The sequence below is a fragment of the Canis lupus genome, chromosome 9 (genome assembly GCF_003254725.2).
Source record: "Canis lupus dingo isolate Sandy chromosome 9, ASM325472v2, whole genome shotgun sequence".
Taxonomy (NCBI): Eukaryota; Metazoa; Chordata; class Mammalia; order Carnivora; family Canidae; genus Canis; species Canis lupus.
This window is the reverse complement of record NC_064251.1, coordinates 54,690,589-54,707,553: the sequence shown is the minus strand read 5'-3', so window position 1 is coordinate 54,707,553 and position 16,965 is coordinate 54,690,589. Positions and strand designations below refer to the sequence as shown.

General features: G+C 50.9%; 2 protein-coding genes across 3 annotated transcripts in view; one reads left to right on the top strand and one right to left on the bottom strand.

Annotated features, from left to right (window-relative positions):
* Positions 1-9,903, top strand: part of ASS1 (argininosuccinate synthase 1) — a 52,886-nt gene extending 42,983 nt beyond the window's left edge. For both annotated transcript variants that reach the window (XM_025475493.3, XM_025475492.2), the window contains 3 exons: positions 3,943-4,099; positions 8,117-8,182; positions 9,595-9,903. In XM_025475493.3, the coding sequence (XP_025331278.1) occupies positions 3,943-4,099; positions 8,117-8,182; positions 9,595-9,640 (269 nt within the window). In that variant the 3' untranslated portion in view covers positions 9,641-9,903. The remainder of the gene's footprint in view (positions 1-3,942; positions 4,100-8,116; positions 8,183-9,594) is intronic.
* A 4,051-nt stretch (positions 9,904-13,954) lies between these two features.
* Positions 13,955-14,546, bottom strand: LOC112677091 (ragulator complex protein LAMTOR5-like). Its single transcript, XM_035721041.2, has one exon. The coding sequence runs from the start codon at positions 14,505-14,507 to the stop codon at positions 14,232-14,234; it is 276 nt and encodes a 91-aa protein (XP_035576934.1). The 5' UTR covers positions 14,508-14,546; the 3' UTR covers positions 13,955-14,231.
* Between the last annotated feature and the right edge of the window lie 2,419 nt (positions 14,547-16,965).

The following is a 16,965-nucleotide window of genomic DNA, read 5'->3' as shown; positions in this document are numbered from 1 at the left end:
TCACATCAAACAGTCCCTCCGAGCTTGGGTGTGGTGAGGGTGTGGGGGACAGACTGCTGCCTGAGGCCCGGTTGACATCTGTGGGGGCCTAGACATCAGGGGAACGCGGGAAAGTGCATGTTAACAATCCCTATCTGGGATAAGCCTCTGCTGCCCTCGCCTTATCCCCCCCCTCTCCTCTGGAGGTTTTATTTTCCTTTGAAAGCTCCTAATCACTGTAACTCATCTTGGGATTTCAAGGGGACTCCAGTGGTTATTGGCTGGGCGATTTTTCCCTCCCATTGTATCTGGCAGCTTTGAAGCTGGGTCCCCCCCTCCACCTCCCCAGGTACAGACAGGTGTTTAAATACCATTGTCTCCTGCGGGCTCTCTTGCTCAGCGGGGTTTCAGCAGAAAGGTGGATTCTGGTTACAAAGTAGGAGAGTCATTAAGCATGGCAGGCCCATAGGGGAGAGCACCTGGCCCGGGCTGCTAGCTCAGAGGCTCCTCCGGGAGGCCAAGTGGGGGCCGCCTCCAGCCGCCCTCCTCTCCCACAGCCACCGCCTCTCTTGCTGCGGGACCCTGAGCTGGGCGCTCACGGGCATTACCTAGTCTTAACTACACAGGGGTGAGAAACTGGTTTCTAGGTTTCACAGCTGATGAGTGGTGGTGTTGAGCCCAGGACAAGCCAGCTGCAGAGGCCAAGTGCTTGGCCAGGCCAGTGGATCCTCGTGGGGGGGAGGGGGGGAAGGGGGGAAGGTAAACTGGGGTCCTTGGGAAACGAGATCAAGGGGCTTGGTGGCATGCACAGGGGTCCCTTGGGATCCGGGGCACAGCTTGGCCCCAGCCACGGGCTCAGGGCCCCTACACCTGACCACCGGGGTGTAATCCTTACTGTTACCCACTGAGCCTTCCAAATCCCCAGATGAGGTACAATGATTAGGAGCCTTCAAAGGCTTTTTTTTATTTTATTTTATTTTATTTTATTTTCTTCAAAGGATTCTTGATACTCTATTTCCCAGGTGCCCCTGACATCACCAGACCCCTGTAGATGTCAGCCCGGCCTCGGGTGGCAGCCTGTCCCCACCCCAGCTTGGAGGGGCTATTTGTTATGACTTCTCATGTCAGGGAGACATGAACATTACAGAGAGGTTTAAGCAAGTTACTGAATTTCCCCGTGCCTCGGTTTCCTCATCTGAAGAGTGGGGATAATAAACATACCTAGAACAGCGCCTGGCACAGAGGAGTGGGTTGATATACTACAAATGCCTGGTGTGTTTTCCAAGGGTAGAGGCAGGGACCTGGGGCCTTACCTCTGGGTTTATGACCGAGTAGGTCTGTCTACCTTGATCCTCAGTTTCTCCTCCTGTAAAATAATGGGCACCAGACCAGGTCTCTTCCATCTGGTTCCATCTAGCTCCCACTCGTTGAGCCTGCCACTTTGCTGTAACACGTGGCTTCCTCAGAGCACAGATAGGGACACTGAGGCACAGAAGAAGCCCATCTGCCTCAGCCCCACTGCTAGATGCCCTGGTGACTGTGATTGCTGTTCATTTCCCTCTCCTCACCCTATCCCCAAGTTTCTCTATGGGCTTGTACAGACCCTCTCCCTCCAGGCATAGGCCCTAGTCCCCACCCTCAGGGTCATTATGGCAGGACCCCGGCTTCAGGACCTGTCTCCTTCATTTTTTTTAAATTTTTTTTTAAAGATCTTATTTATTCATGGGAGACACACAGAGAGAGGCAGAGACATAGGCAGAGGGAGAAGCAGGCTCCTCACAGGGGGCCCGGTGCAGAATTCAATCCCAGGACCACCGGGATCACACTCTCAGCCAAAGGCAGACACTCAATCACGGAGCCACCCAGGCGTCCCAGGACCCATCTCCTTTAGGGCATGTAGCTCACCTCCTCTCCCTCACCTCTTTCTTCAGCAGAAGAATGAGTATGATGCACAGCTCATACAGAGGGCTGTTGTCCCAATTAGCATAGTGCTTGGCCCACCCCCAGACCTGGGATACTCATGCAGCACCACAAGCTCACTATCCCTCAGCCCAGGCTGGAGCTGCTGGGAAAAGAAATCTGAGTTCAAGACCCCCATGCAGCAAAGGTGAGAGATCCTGAGATAAAGCCCAGGCCAGATGTTCCCATGTGGGTGCACCTATCTCTGACTCCATCTCCTCCTGGTCTTCCAGCCTGAGAGCTTAATGGTCTAATTATCCTGACTTAGAAAGATGGCCAAGCCACTGGGGCATGGCAGGGGCGGCCATCAGTGTTCCCTCCCATGCGGGTCTAGGCTAGAGTCAGGAGCACTTTTCAGGATCTCGCTGTGGCTTGGGACACTTCTCCAGGTGTCTGTCTGTCTGTGCAGTGAGGGCTGGCAGAGGCCATATTCAAATCTCAAACCTAAAATGCTTAGTGCTCGGCCTGCATCCTATCAGTGAATCCATCCAACTCGCCGGAGAGTGGTCAGTAATATCTCATTGTGCAAATTATCATTGCGGAGCGGGATCTAAACCCAAATGGCAGGTGGCTGGAGGGTGAGGACCCTGCCTGGTCCTCCCCCACCTCTGCAAGTCACTGGACCCATCCCGGAGAAGCTTGCCCCCCTTTCCCACGGAGAGCCTCAGCAGGTGCCCCTGGAGGCCCGGCCTCCAACAATAGCCGCAGACCCGGGGCTGACCTGGCCCTTTATCAGGGCAGGAGATCGCGCACCATCTGGCCTCACAGCTGCCCAGGTGGGCTCACCTTCCCAGCTCCGTTTCACAGAAATCCTACCCCTCGAGCTGTCCCTCCCCCAGTCCTGGCCACAGCCCGCCTGCCCTGCACAGAGACCAGAGCGGAGATGGCTGGCTGCCTGGCTGCAAGTCTGAGCCCGTCGGTGCTGAGCTGCAGGCCCCAGGACAGCCTGGGGACTGAGCACACAGCCTCCAGTGGTCTCGGGGCTCTGGGGGGACAGCATGGAGGAGGGGACAGCGTGGGGGAGGAGGAGGTCGCACATTTCTCAGGTACCTTGGGTACTGATGAATGTTCTGTCCACAGACAGTAAAAGTCTAAGATTATCATACGAAGCAGAGCTGTTATAACTAAGGTCAGACCCCGGTCCCTCACTGCAGCCTGTGCATGCTCTTGGGGAAACCTCAACTTACTTCTCTGGGCCTTACTTGTTCACTCAGAAAAGAGGCTAAGGGAACTTTTCTCCTAGGGCTGTTCATGATGATTCAAAGAGCTAGCCCAGGTGAAGAATTTAGCACAGTGTCCATGCTTCATACATAAAAATATTTGCATAGGAAAGTATTAGCAGCATGTAGACAGTTGACTGACATCTGAGGGGTGGGGCCAGGACTCCAGTGTGTGGACACCCAGGGGCCTCTATGCACAATAAGCGCACTAGTCCTGGGAGGGGGATACTGTGTCATCCCCACTCAATAGATGGGGAAGCAGAAGGACAGAGCAGTGAAGGGAACACACACACACAGAGTCTTTCTGCCCCCGAACCACCACCCAGCTGCCATGGCTGGGAAGATGAGCATTCCCATCGCTCAGCCCTGAATCTGGCCTGAGGTCTCCTACCCGACAGCTATCTGCCATCCTCATAAGACTGAGCTCCCTGTGAGCAAGCCATGGCGTCCCTTCACGGCTGTGTCCCCACGGCCTGGCCCGTTGTACTCCTTGAATGTCTGGCATGAGGCAGAGGGTTGGCTCCCCTCTCCCAATCCTTGGGAGGTGATGCTTGCAAGAGCAAGGAGGGCCCCTCCTTACCCACCAGGGACATGCAAGGTCAGAGGATAGGCACATGGGCTTGTTCCTTGATGCAACTGTTTGTAAGCGTTCTTTGTGCCAAGACCCTCCCGCCCCCAAGGTCTGCCATGGTGGACTGCAGCACAGGGTGGCCTCCCTACACCCCCGATCCTAGGCCCCAGCACAGTGGGCCTCCCTAGCACCCTCTGTTTCCCATCCCTGCAGGTTTCTGGCACAGCCCCGAGTGTGAATTTGTCCGCCACTGCATCGCCAAGTCCCAGGAGCGTGTGGAAGGGAAAGTGCAAGTGTCCGTCTTCAAGGGCCAGGTGTACATCCTCAGCCGGGAGTCCCCACTGTCCCTCTACAATGAGGAGCTGGTGAGGTAGGTGCCCCATGCTTGCCCCCCAGCCGAGGAACACACCCTCAGGGCCACTGACCCTTCCAACCAGCTTTCTCAACAAAGATGTGCCTGAGCACGGGGAGGCTGTGGGGGAGCCAGTCACACAGGGAATCAATGCTGCCTCTACCCTCCTGGGCCTTCCAGGCTAGACGGGGAGAAAGGCACCCATCAAATGATCACCTGAATGTAGAATTAGGAAAGACGGTTTTGGGCTGTGAGGAGGCACAGGTCTGACTGGGTATTCTAACTGGGATGTGGAGAAGCTTCCTGAGGAAATCACTGTTGAGCTGGCCTCCAAAAGACAGTTGCTAAGCAGGTGGAGAGGGAGCTTGGAAGCTTCCAGGGACATGGTCACGTGCAGAGGTTCTGGGCATTGGATGAGTCCAGAAGGTCCCAGGCACGCTGGGAGAAGGGGGTCAGAGCAGGAGGGTCCCGGAGGCAGATCTTAAAGAGGAGCCATCAGAACTTTGTTTCTTGAGGGTCCTTCTGGCTGCTCCGGAGAATAGATCCCAAGGGACATGCCAGCTGGGACCAGGCTGACGGGTCTGGAGGCGGAGAGAAACAGAAGGATCTGGCAAACGGTGAAGAGGTTAAGAATGGAAAGGGCTTGGATGTGGAAAGGGATGAAGCACTTTCCGGACTCGCCCGGCACGAACAGCTGGGCGCACTGGGGTGGCAATTCCTGAGTTGAGGGAGTTCTTGAGAGAAGGTCCTGCATTTGGACTCAGACACCTTGAGGGTGAGTCATCTTTGAGCCAGCCCAGGAGAGTGTCTGTCAAGCCCTCAGACACACCAGCCTAGAGTTCCAGAGAGAGTGGGTGGAAGACAATGGAGAGTTGCAGACATCTGGAGGTTTCCCAAAGCCAGGAGGAACCTGGCCGGGGCCAGGGGGGCGGGGCGGAGTGACCTGGGATGGGAGCCAAGGAGGGGGTCTCTAGGCCATACCGAGGATGCTGCCTCCAAGGCCCCAGGGCCAAGCTGCAGAGCCCTGGTGGGCCGGGTCAAAGGCAACCTCGGCTCTTGAGTCGCATCTGCACCATGCCTTCCCCACGGTCCCTTCAGAGGTCACCTGGCCTCCCAAGAGGTGGGACCCGACGGCCCCACCCGACCCCAGTCCCCAGCCCAGCTTAGCCCTGGCGGAGGCCTGTTGGGAATTAGCGGGCGAGTTTTGTTTGGCGGTCAATATTATTTCCCTCTTTCCCTGTCTCCTCGCCGTGCTGAGCTGCTCCCCCCTTCCGTCTTTCTAAACACTTTATGAGCCATAAATATAACCGAATCAGTTTAGATCAGTCGGGGTAAATGTCAAATTATCTTCTCTCTTTCTCTCTCTGGCTCTTTCTTCCCTCCCCCTCTGAATCAACAGCTTCTAATAATCTGCCCAACCCTTCATTAAGCCTTACAGCCTCACTCAGGGAGATTAAATGAAGAAAGTAAAAAGGGGAAGGAAAAAAAGAGAGAAAAGCAGGCGCATTTATTCTCACTGTGTCTCCGACCATTTCCCCTTTCTCTTTGATTTCTACATCGCTGGCTTGAAAGCCCTTGAGTGACAGCCTCACAGGGACCAGCGAGGAAGCCGCGAGAGGTAGCAGAACTGGAAATGCCGTGGCACAGTAGGTAGAAAGTAACGTAATTATAGAGCAGGTCAGAGCCACTCGAATGAACAAAAATAAAAGCACAGAGGTTTTCTGTAGACCGTCAGGGGAGGTAAAAAAAAAAAAAATCATTGTAAACTCTTTTTCCACCACCATCAGCCACCACCACCCCCACCACCACCCCAAACCACAATTTTAAAAGAGGTTTTTCAGCTCCCGAGAAACACCTCTGGGAACTCTTCTGCAGCCTCATGCTCCAGACAAGTTTGTCCCCGGACCTGGGCCTCTCTTTGCAGGGGCTGCCGGAGTGGGCTGGATGCCCCTCCAGGAGAGGGGAGTGGGAAAGTTTGTTTTGACATGTGCAGGATGGTGATGAAGAGGAGAGGAGTGCCTGGAGGGGAGCTGGAAGGGGGTCTGAGCCCTGGCTTCTCCCTGAGCTGAGCACCGGGATCCTTCCGAAGGGAACGGGTGATTCAGGCAGTGGGAGTGTGTTTCACGATTTGATTTGTATGTGTGTCAGGGGGGTAAGCTTTATCATCCAGAGCAAGGTGTGTAAAAGGGATCTGCAGAGGCTGATGCTTTCGGGGATGCCACGAGGTAGCCCCTCCGAAGTCTGACATCGCCCCCCCCCCTCTTACAGGGGACTTGCTGATCTGCTCCTGAGACCTGGAGAGGCCAGCAGAGGTGGGGAGGAGGAGAGACAGGGGTGGGAGTGTGGGAGTTCTTGTGCTGTTTCACAGCCCCATGAAGGTCAGGGCTGGGGCATGGTGGGGGTAGGGCAACAGAGCCCAAGTCCTGAACAAGTTGCAGGATAGCTGAGCGCAGAGAGCCCACTTATAGAAAGTCCACAATCCACAAAGAGCCAGCCAGAGGCACAGCCTTAGGGTCTTGGGGAGTGTGGGGGTGGGGGTGGATGACAGATTCCCCTCTGCCCTCTTCCTCCCCAATCTCACCTCTCCAGAGAAGGCTCCTGAGGGGACAGGCTGACTCCTTGTCATCAAGAACCTTAAGACTGTTTTGTCCTCTCCTGAGGCTGGAGTTCTGGGGACACAGGGACAAGGGGCTGATTCAGAGTAGGACGCGTGAGAAACAGAGGGACCCCGTCCCCACCAGAGGCTTAGAGAGTGGCAGTACTGAGACAGATCTGAGACCACAGTGCCCTGAACTTGTCCTCAAAGAGCTTATCACAGTCCTAATTAAGGCAGATGGGTGATTGATGGCTTACGTCTGCTGCCCCACCTACACACCATGGGCCCTGTTCTTGTCTTGCTCCCCGTTTCCTCAGCACCTGCAGACCTTAGGTGCCTAAAAAATACCTGAATAAGTGAATGAGTGAACAAATGACATGAGTAACAGTGAGTGCGAGCCAGGTGCTAGCTACATCACTTCACGCGGAGCCAGTAATAACATGGAGAGGCCCATTTGGCAAGTGAAAGCCTGAAGCTCAACAGGCAGGAGGATGTGCCCTAAGTTCTTTATGGGGGGTGGGTAGAGCGGAGATGCAGCCCCAACCTGAAGGACTGTGGCTGGGAAGCGTTTCTCAAAGGATAGTAGGTGAAAAGATGAAGCCTGTCGAATCCGGAAGATGGGAGTTGTAGATGGGGGAAACATTTGTCGCAATGGGGCTGACCAGGGGATCCCTGGGTGGCTCAGTGGTTTCGCGCCTGCCTTTGGCCCAGGGCGCAATCCTGGAGTCCCGGGATCGAGTCCCGCGTCGGGCTCCCGGCATGGAGCCTGCTTCTCCCTCTGCCTGTGTCTCTGCCTCTCTCTCTCTCTCTAGGTCTATCATAAATAAATAAAAATAAATCTTTAAAAAAACAAAAAAACAATGGTGCTGACCAGGTGCTTCTCGGAGACAGCTGGCATGGGGCAGGTGCCAGGTTTGTAGATGGACCAGACAGGGTCTTCCCGGGGGCCTCCCTGCCCTGAGAGCTTCAAGGGAGCTGTCACAAATCTGAGGCTGTTCTGTGCACACCCTGTGGCTTCCCAGGGCCTCCAGGCCCCTGGATGCCATCAGCTGGCGCTGGAGATGCCTCTGAGATCCCCTTCGCCACTGCCCCCCCCAGCCCTGAGAAGCCGAGCTGGCTCACAGGTGTGTCCTCAGCTTGCAAACACAGTTCTCTGGTTCCTAGGAGGATTTCAGCAGATAGCACTGACTGAGCCAGGACCCTCTCTGCCAGTTCACGTAGCAGGGACGAGGCTCCTTGCACCCCAGCCCTGGGCACAGTGCCTGGCCCTGAGTAGAGCTCCTGAATTGGACAGAAATGCAATGAGAAGCCAAAGTTTGGGCCAACCCAGTAGAGATACCCTGGGTTTCTGTGAACCTGAGCTGTCCCTAGCCCCAGAGAGCCTCTGACGTCAGAGGTGAGGCCTGGGGGTGTGGTGACTGGCTTCTCTCTCTCTGCAGCATGAACGTGCAAGGTGATTATGAGCCTATCGATGCCACTGGTTTCATCAATATCAACTCCCTCAGGTGAGCAGCTCTGGCCCTGATGGGTCTTCAGACCCCCCCCCCCCCCCGGGTGTGGGTAGCAAGCTCTGATAGGACTTCAGATAAGCCCTAGAGAGGCCCTCCCTTCCCGTCCCTCTGCCCACGCAGCTTCAGTGCCTGCTCCTATTCTCAGAGGGGCAGAAGGCATAGCCAGAAGCCACTGAAGGTCCGGGGCACTGGGGTTCCATGTTTCTGAGTCCTGTCCTTTGCCTTGGACACTCAGTCCCACCCTCTGTAGCCGCAAGAAGGACTCCACCAGGAGCCCCCTTGCTTGGGGAGGTTAGAAAGAGAAGTGGCTGAGAGGTAGAAGGGAACCTCAGAAAGTCATCAGGCCAGAAGGCACCTGGTACCTACCTACATGTCACCATACCTGAGCTGCAGGTCTAGCTGGAAACTATCCTAGCCACGTGGATACCCATGGCCTAGTGAGGTAGCCCACACCATCTGAAGCCACTCAGACCTGCGTCCAAATCCTGGCTCTGCATTATGGTCTCGGACTCTCTTCTGGACCCCTGGGAACACAAGTGGGGATGTTGACCGTAGCCACCTCACAGGTGTGGCCAAAGCTAGCGTGAGTCCTGGGAAATCAAGCACTCAGCCCAGACCTCGGCCTGCAGGAAGAGCACGGTGACTGGCAGCACACACAAAGGCAAACAGGGTCATTTATTACCGGCAGCCACTGTACACTAGCCTCCAGGCACCCTCCTGGGTTGTCTCATGGCATTCTTACACACAAATTTGCAACTCCAGAAACAGGCCCAGGGTGGTTAAGTGACCTGCCCACAGTCACCCAGCGAGGAAGCCGGGGAGCTAAGTCCAGGTGTGTCTGTCCAGCTCTGGGTTCTGATCACCAACATCCTTCCCGGGGCTTGGCATTGGGAAGAAGGCACGAGTCTCTCTAGCCTCCCTGACACATGTCCTGGGCACAAAGCCACCATTTTCTCCGAACGCCAGGCTCTTGTCCCTGGAGCTGAGACTGGGAGAGACGATGAATCCAGCTTGACCTTCCCTGGTGCTCTCGGGGCCACAATCACCTCCACCGCCCCGCCTCCTTCGCCCTCTGTATTTTATGACTATAAACCCTTTTAAATGGCTCCAAACACATCGGGTTTTCATAATGGCCTCTTCATCTCTCCCATTGCCAGTTAAATGCTTTGTCTTCAACAATGCCAAGCAATGTTTTCCCCCAAAGATAAATTAATTACATTATCCTGATTGGATGGCAGGAGGGGCCAGGGCAGGAGTGGGAACAGAGGCGGAGAAAAAAAGACAACTTCACACACATTTTAACTAACAGCTGCCCCCGCCACCCAGGTTCTGCCTGAATTAATTGAACCGAGTGCGTGTTGTTATTGTTAATTTACATTTTTCTTTGTTTTGAATCTGGTTTACAGGCTGAAGGAATATCACCGCCTCCAGAGCAAGGTCACTGCCAAATAGACCCGCTGACAATGAGGAGCTGGGCCTCCTCCTTTGCCCATCTTCCGAGCACAGGCGCTAATTGTTGTGATAATTTGTAATTGTGACTTGTTCTCCCCGGGCTGGCAGCCTGGTGGGGGTGCCAGGCCCCAGCTTTGTTCCCTGCTCCCCAGTAGCCTGCCCAAGTGGTCATCAGTAGCCTGCCCAAGTGGTCATCAGAGGAGAGGGTGGGGTTGGCGTCGGTGGGGAGATGCAAAATGACAATTAAAAAAAAAGATACATTAGTCTTCCGTTTCTTTATTTCTGCAGAAAGAGGGTATATGTGTGGTGTCAGTCATGCTCTTCTTAGACCAACCTTTGTGTCCGCTCAAAGCCACCAAAGCCACCTTTGGCTGGGCTACGAGCTTCTCTGGAAGGATGGCGCCCTCTCTCCCAGCAAAAACTAGGGAATCCAGATGTGTCCCCCTGGGTCAGCCGGGGGTTGTGTCATCAACTGTGGCCCGCGTGCCACATCACAGGGGAACAGAGGGGAGTTTGGGGGACATCCTGGGGAGCTGCCCTGCCATTGCCCACAGAGGACCCCTGGGAAAGGTGGCCACGACTGACCCCCCGAGAGCCCCCCACCACTGCACAGAGGCCTCAGTAGCCGAAATTGCGGAGGAGGAGGAGGAGGAGGAGGAGGAGGAGGAGGAGGAGGAGCCCCGAGTAAGAAGAAAAGCCTGAGCAGAGAACACAAGAGGGCAGGCCCAGAATAGAGCAGACACCCTTGGCGGAGGCCACCTGGCCTGCGAGGTGCCCGCTACTGCTCCTCCACCAACCAGGAACCGCAGCGGCTACGGGGGTACAATGGCCCCGCCCCCTCAGCCGGGGCTCATTGGGCCGTGACTGGACACCTGACCCAAGCTGGGCCAATCAGAATCTCACTCCCAGGAACTGGGCGGGGACAAATAGCCAGAAGTGCCGACCGGTACACCTGGGCAGGGTAGGATGCTCTGCCCCGGGAAGCAGAGGGGGTGGAAGGAAGCAGGAGGAAGGAGATGGGAAGAGAGAGTTTGAGGTTTAGGATCCCAGTTCCCAACCTGGTATGAACCATGATGCTGGTGGCTTTGGGGTTTTTGTTTGTTTTTGAGGAGACTCCATGCCCGTTGCAGAGCCCAACACAGAGCCTGAACTCAGGTTCCAAGATTAAGATGTGAGCTGAGATCAAGAGTCAGACAACCGACTGAGCCACCCAAGCACCCAGGGCTGGTGACATTTATGGTGGCATTCCTTTTTCTTTTTAAATATTTTATTTATTCATGAGAGACACACAGAGAGAGGCAGAGACATAGGCAGAGAGAGAAGCACGTGGGACTCAATCCCAGGATCACAATCTGAGCCGAAGGCAGACGGTCAACCACTAAGCCACCCAGGTGCCCCTATGGTGATATTTCTTAATCTGGATTCTGTAAGACACCCTGGGGTTCTCAGAACCAATTATCATTTAGGGCTTAAGCTTGATGAGGGAATTCCTGATACTTGCAACTAGAAGTATCTTTACTGGGAAGACTTAAGTGCTCGTTTCTCTGGGCTCTGCCCTGGTTCTGATCTCCACTCCACTGCCTTTGTCAATGAGGGTTTCTTTCCAAACGAGTTTTGTCTTGAAAATGTCTTTTTTGGGACGCCTGGGTGGCTCAGTGGTTGGGTGTCTGCCTTTGGCTCAGGGCGTGATCCTGGAGTCCCGGGATCAAGTCCCACATTGGGTTCCCTGTGAGAAGCCTGCTTCTCCCTCTGTGTATGTCTCTGCTCTCTCTTTCTGTCTCTCATGAGTAAATAAAATCTAAAAAAAAAAAAAAAAGGAAGAAGAAGAAATATTTTTTTTTAATTTTTTTTTTTTATTTATTTATGATAGTCACACAGAGAGAGCGAGAAAGGCAGAGACACAGGCAGAGGGAGAAGCAGGCTCCATGCACCGGGAGCCCGATGTGGGATTCGATCCCGGGTCTCCAGGATCGCGCCCTGGGCCAAAGGCAGGCGCCAAACCGCTGCGCCACCCAGGGATCCCAAGAAATATTTTTCTTAGGACACCTGGGTGGCTCAGCAGTTGAGCACCTGCCTTAGGCTCAGGGTGTGATCCTAGAGTCCTGGGATCAAGTCCTGGATCAGGCTCCCTGCATGGAGTCTGCGTCTCCTTCTGCCTGTGTCTCTGCTTCTCTCTGTGTCTCTCATGAATTAATAAATAAAATATTTTTTTAAAAAGGAAAATGTCTTTCTCTGATTATAAAAGCTATAAATGAATTACTCAATATTAGTTCTACCAAACACTTTGCTGTACACTTTAGTCACATTATCTCACTTGATCTTCAAAACAATGCTATTTTTGTTGTAGGTGGACACTTTCATCTCCATTTTGCAGAGGAGGCAACAGATGCAGAGAAATTGATTTGCCAAAGGTCACTCAGCTAGCAAGATGAGAGCCAAGAACAAAACCTGGCCTGGCTGACCCCCAAGGTCTTGTGTTTATGCCCTTAATCATCCTGATAGACTGCATCTTACTAAAAAAGTTAAAATTTTATGGCAAGAACAATCACCCATCAGCTTACTACTCAGTTACAAACACTGCTTATACTTAATGTATTTCTTTACAGTCATATTTTTCTATGCTTATAAATATTTTTGCAGAGTTATTTAGGTTAAAGTATTTTAAAAGCAGGTGTTGTGTTGTGTTTTAAAATGTTAACATTAGGGCACCCGGATGGCTCAACGGGTGAGTGTCTGCCTTTGGCTCAGGTTGTGATCCCAGAGTCATGGGATCGAGTCCCACATCAATCTCTCCTTGGGGAGCCTGCTTCTCCTTCTGCCTATGTCTCTGCCTCTATCTGTGTGTCTCTCGTGAATAAATAAATACAATATTTTTTAAAAATAAAAAATTAAAGTGTTAACATTATATCATGAATAGTTCCCTACATCATTAAATCTCTTCTCAAACACAACAGTTACTTAATGTTCTGCTATATTGAAAAAACCCTTAAATTACTCAACCTTTCCCATTTATAGATTTAGTTTTTCCACATCTAAATTATTTTTCTGCCCTTTGCTGAAATTAATTAAGTATTTTTGGTAGTTTGTTGCTGTTGTCAAATATTTTTAAAAGGTTAAAAATAAGGGGTGCCTGGGTAGCTCAGTTGGTTAAGCATATGCCTGCAGCTCAGATCATGATCCTGGGATCCTGGAATTGAGCCCCTCATCAGGCTCCCTGCTCAGTGGGGAGTCTGCTTTTCTCTGCCCCTCTTCCCTTCCCCTCACTTGTGCGTTTGCACTCTCTCTGTCTCTCTCTCTCTCCCAAATAAATAAATAAGACCTTTTTAAAAAGGATTAAAAATAAGAAAAGAATGTTCTGTATTTATCTTCATGTAGGATTGGTAATGTTTCTTTCTTAAATGTTTGATAGAATTTGACCAGTGAAGTTATCTTGGGCCTGGAATTTTCTGAGTGGGAAGCTTTTAAAGTATAAATTCAGTTTCTTTGATTCATACAGAGTCATTCATGTTGTCCATTTCCTCTTGGGTCACTTTGGGTAATTTGTGTCTTTCGAGGAAGTTACCCATTTCATTTAGGCTACCAATTTTATTGGCATAAATCCTTTCATGATATTTCCTTATGATCTTTTTCTTTTTTCTCTCCAAAATGTGTTTATTGGGATAGTTTCCCACTCATCTTGAGTCAGGTTACTTTTAGCGCTGCTTCCATCTGAAGGAATATCCTTCTGGAAACCTTGCTTTTCCTCCTGTCAGCTGGCACAGGGCAGTGGAGCAGCCAACACACAAAACTAATTCGTGCACAGCTAAAGATGGTAGTGATTTTGTATCATCCAGGGCACTTCACATCCATGAGGGTCCATACCAGGTTCTCCTCCTTATGCTTCCACTTGTCTTCTCCTGGGGACGGAGGGAGGAGGTCCTTCTAGGGGAGCATGTTCTCATGGGGAGGTCATCACCTCCAAAAAGCCTCCTAATTATCTTTTTTAAAGTATTTTATTTATTTATTCATGAGAGACACAGAGAGAGGCAGAGACATAGGCAGAGGGAGAAGCAGGCTCCATGCAGGGAACCTAATGTGGGGTCTCGATACCGGGACTTCTGAGCCGAAAGTGAACACTCAACCACTGAGCCACCCAGGCATCCCCTTAATTATCTTTTTAATGTATTAGGATTGATAGTGATGTACTTCTTTCATTACTTACCTTGGTATAATCTGTATCCTTGCTTTTTCTTGATCAATGTAACTAAACACTTATCATTTTTTGTCCCTTTAAATGGAATCTCTTTTTTCTGCATACTTTTAATTATTTTTTATTTTTTATTTTTCCTTTGACCAGATTTATTGAACATAAGAAAACTCTACATACAAAGTGACCTGGACATGCTGCTTCAAAACATGATCCTTTCTTACTAATGTTCTGATAAGTCAGTCCATTAGGTGTCCAAAAGCAGTTTACTCTAAAATTAACAGAAAAGTGCCCAATGCACACTAAATAAATGGCCTAACTATTGGAACTTTAGTTGTTCTACAAGATAATCAACGTAGGTAGGATGGAGCCTCTACAACAGGCCACTGGAGAACTGATGAGAGGTCAAGAGGCCATTTTGTGCACTGCCACCGTGATGCCATCATGTTTCTGGATCATAATGTTCCCATTATCTGACTCTAGACACACCACAGGAATATCAGGGGGGTCTGAGGTCAGCTTCGCTGCTTGCTGGGCTAGAACAGATATCACCCCAGCATGCTCATCGGACAGGGTCCCACGGCAGCCCAGGTTCAGTCCTTGCGAGTCCGTGCACAGGACGCCCACGATGGAGGGGTTCTTCATGGTGTCCTCCAGGTGCTGCTCCAGGGTGGCCTCCATGCCGCCGCGCCGCCACCGCCCTTCTGCATACTTTCAAGATTTCTTTTTATTGTTGATTTTTGGCAATCTAATTAGGAGGTGTCTTGTTATGATTTTCTTACGTTTATTCTATTGGGGTTCACCGAGCTTGAACTTGTGAATTTTTATCAAATTTGCAATCATTTTAGCAGTTTTCCTTTCAGTTAACATACATCACATAGTTTCTCATCATTGCTCTCTCCACTATGGCTCTTATCTCAGCATAAAACCCAAAGTCCTTACTACAGCCAGCACCAACTACCAGACACAGAAGTGAGACCCCTGAGTCAGGCCTAAAATGACAGCAGCTGCCCAAATGATCTCACACGAGACCAGCAGGAGAATCACGCTACTCACAAACTCTGGGCTAATTAGAATGAATATTTGTTCTATTGCATTAAGTTTGGGTTATTTATTATGCAGACACAGATCATTGATACATTTACTATGGCTTGTGATCCCTTCACGATCTGGCTCCCTACTAGCTCCCTTCCTCCCCTCCTCCCACTCTCCCTCTCACTCTGTCCAGCCCACTGCCTCATTTGCTGTTTCCCAAATAGGCCAGCTCTGCCTGGACCCTCCTCCCTGAGACAGCCACAAGGCTCACTTGTTATAGAACCCTGACCTGGCACTTGCTATATATACTGTTTACTCTGCCTATCTCTGCTCCGTATCACGTATCACCACCCAGCCTGTTATGCATTGATTTGCTTTGTGTGCCTAATAATTTTTTATTGGATGCTAGGCATTGTTGGGTGTCCCTCTCACCAGGACAGGGAGGTTCATGTGAGAAGAGATCAGGTCTGTCTTATTCACAGCTGTGTCCCAGATGCTTGAACCCATGCCTGGTCCATAACAGGTGCTCAGTAAATATTTGTCAAATGAATGAATATCTACATAGTCCTTCATTAGCTCAGAAGCTATATCCAAGGATCTTCAGAAACACACACTCCCTCTCCCCCCAGTTCAGGGCCCTTCCCTGCTCTAGAAGTATAGGGAATGGTGCCTAGGCATGCCAGATTTGTTCCAGTCCAATCCTCATCCCACAGCCCAGGTCATGCTTTCACTTACCTCCCATAACTCCTGTTACTTCACTCTAGCCACTACCTACAACCTTGATGTGCCACCACTGCCCCGGCTATCATGACCATGCACCCCAACTCTACTGAGAAGTGGGTAGGAAACCACCACCTTAGGGAATCTAGAGAAGGGTCACTTGGACACTGAGATGTTAGGATTCTTAGCGTTTCATACACAACTGTGCCCCATGTGGGCATGTAGGCATGGCCAAGTGGTCTGGGTTGCTGATGGTTTCAACCAACAGCTCCCAGCTCTCACTAGAACCACCTGTGCTCCAGCTATAGGCCTTGTTGTGGAGATTAGCTCATTGGGAGTGACTCTACTTCTCTTAGGGTAGATTTTATCCTTGGGAGACCTAAGATTCCCTCACCCCCTGGCTATAGGCTTCCATGAAGTTGCCCCCAGACCACTGTAGAAGTCCAGGTCTGTCTGAATCAGGTCATTGCCAACATTGGAAATCTTTCTCCGGGCATGTTCTTAGTTCTCAAGTCAATCAGGAAATTCAAGGGGTGCCTGGGTGGGTCAGTCAGTTGAGTGTCTGACTCTTGGTTTCAGCTCAGGTCATGATCTCAGGGTCATGGGATTGAGTCCTGCATCAGACTCCATGCTCAGTGGGATGGAGATTCTTGAGATTCTCTCCCTCTGCCTTTCCCCCCATTATGCTCCCTTTCTCTCTCTCTCTAAAATAAAACATCTTTAAAAAATCAGGAAATTCGAATAGATATTAGAGGTAGATGGGGTTGTCAGTATCTCCCATGCATTGTTTACCTGGGCTCAGCTAAAGTGATCTAGTAGAGAGATATTGAAAGTTACAGAAACTTTGAAAAATAATTGGGAAAAAATTCATTTCTGCAGCCATATGTTAACCAAAATACTTTGGTGAATATTTTTATGTTTCCTGCTAGTCATTTTTGTTCACACATATTTGTTTTCATGCATGTGACATAATTTGTTTACATTGTGTACCTGCATATTTGTTTCATTTCTTCCCTTGACATAATTAATTTTCCACATTGTTGATAGGCTTCATAATGAATTTGCATGATATACTTGAAGTGGGTAAATCTTGTATAAGATAAAATTACATTTTTAACTGTTAAAAACAGGGCATCTGGTTGGCTCCGTCGGTTAAGCATCTGCCTTCAGCTCAGGTTATGATCCCTGGGTCCTGGGATCAAGTCCCACATCAGGCTCCCTGCTCAGCGAGGAGCTGCTTCTCCTCAACCCCTCCCCCCTGCTTGTAAGCTCCCTCTCATGCTCGCTCTCTCTCTCATAAATAAATAAAAACCTTTAAAGCTGTTAAAAACAAATAATGTTTTGGGGGCACCTGGATGGCTCAGTGAGTTAAGCGGCTGCCTTC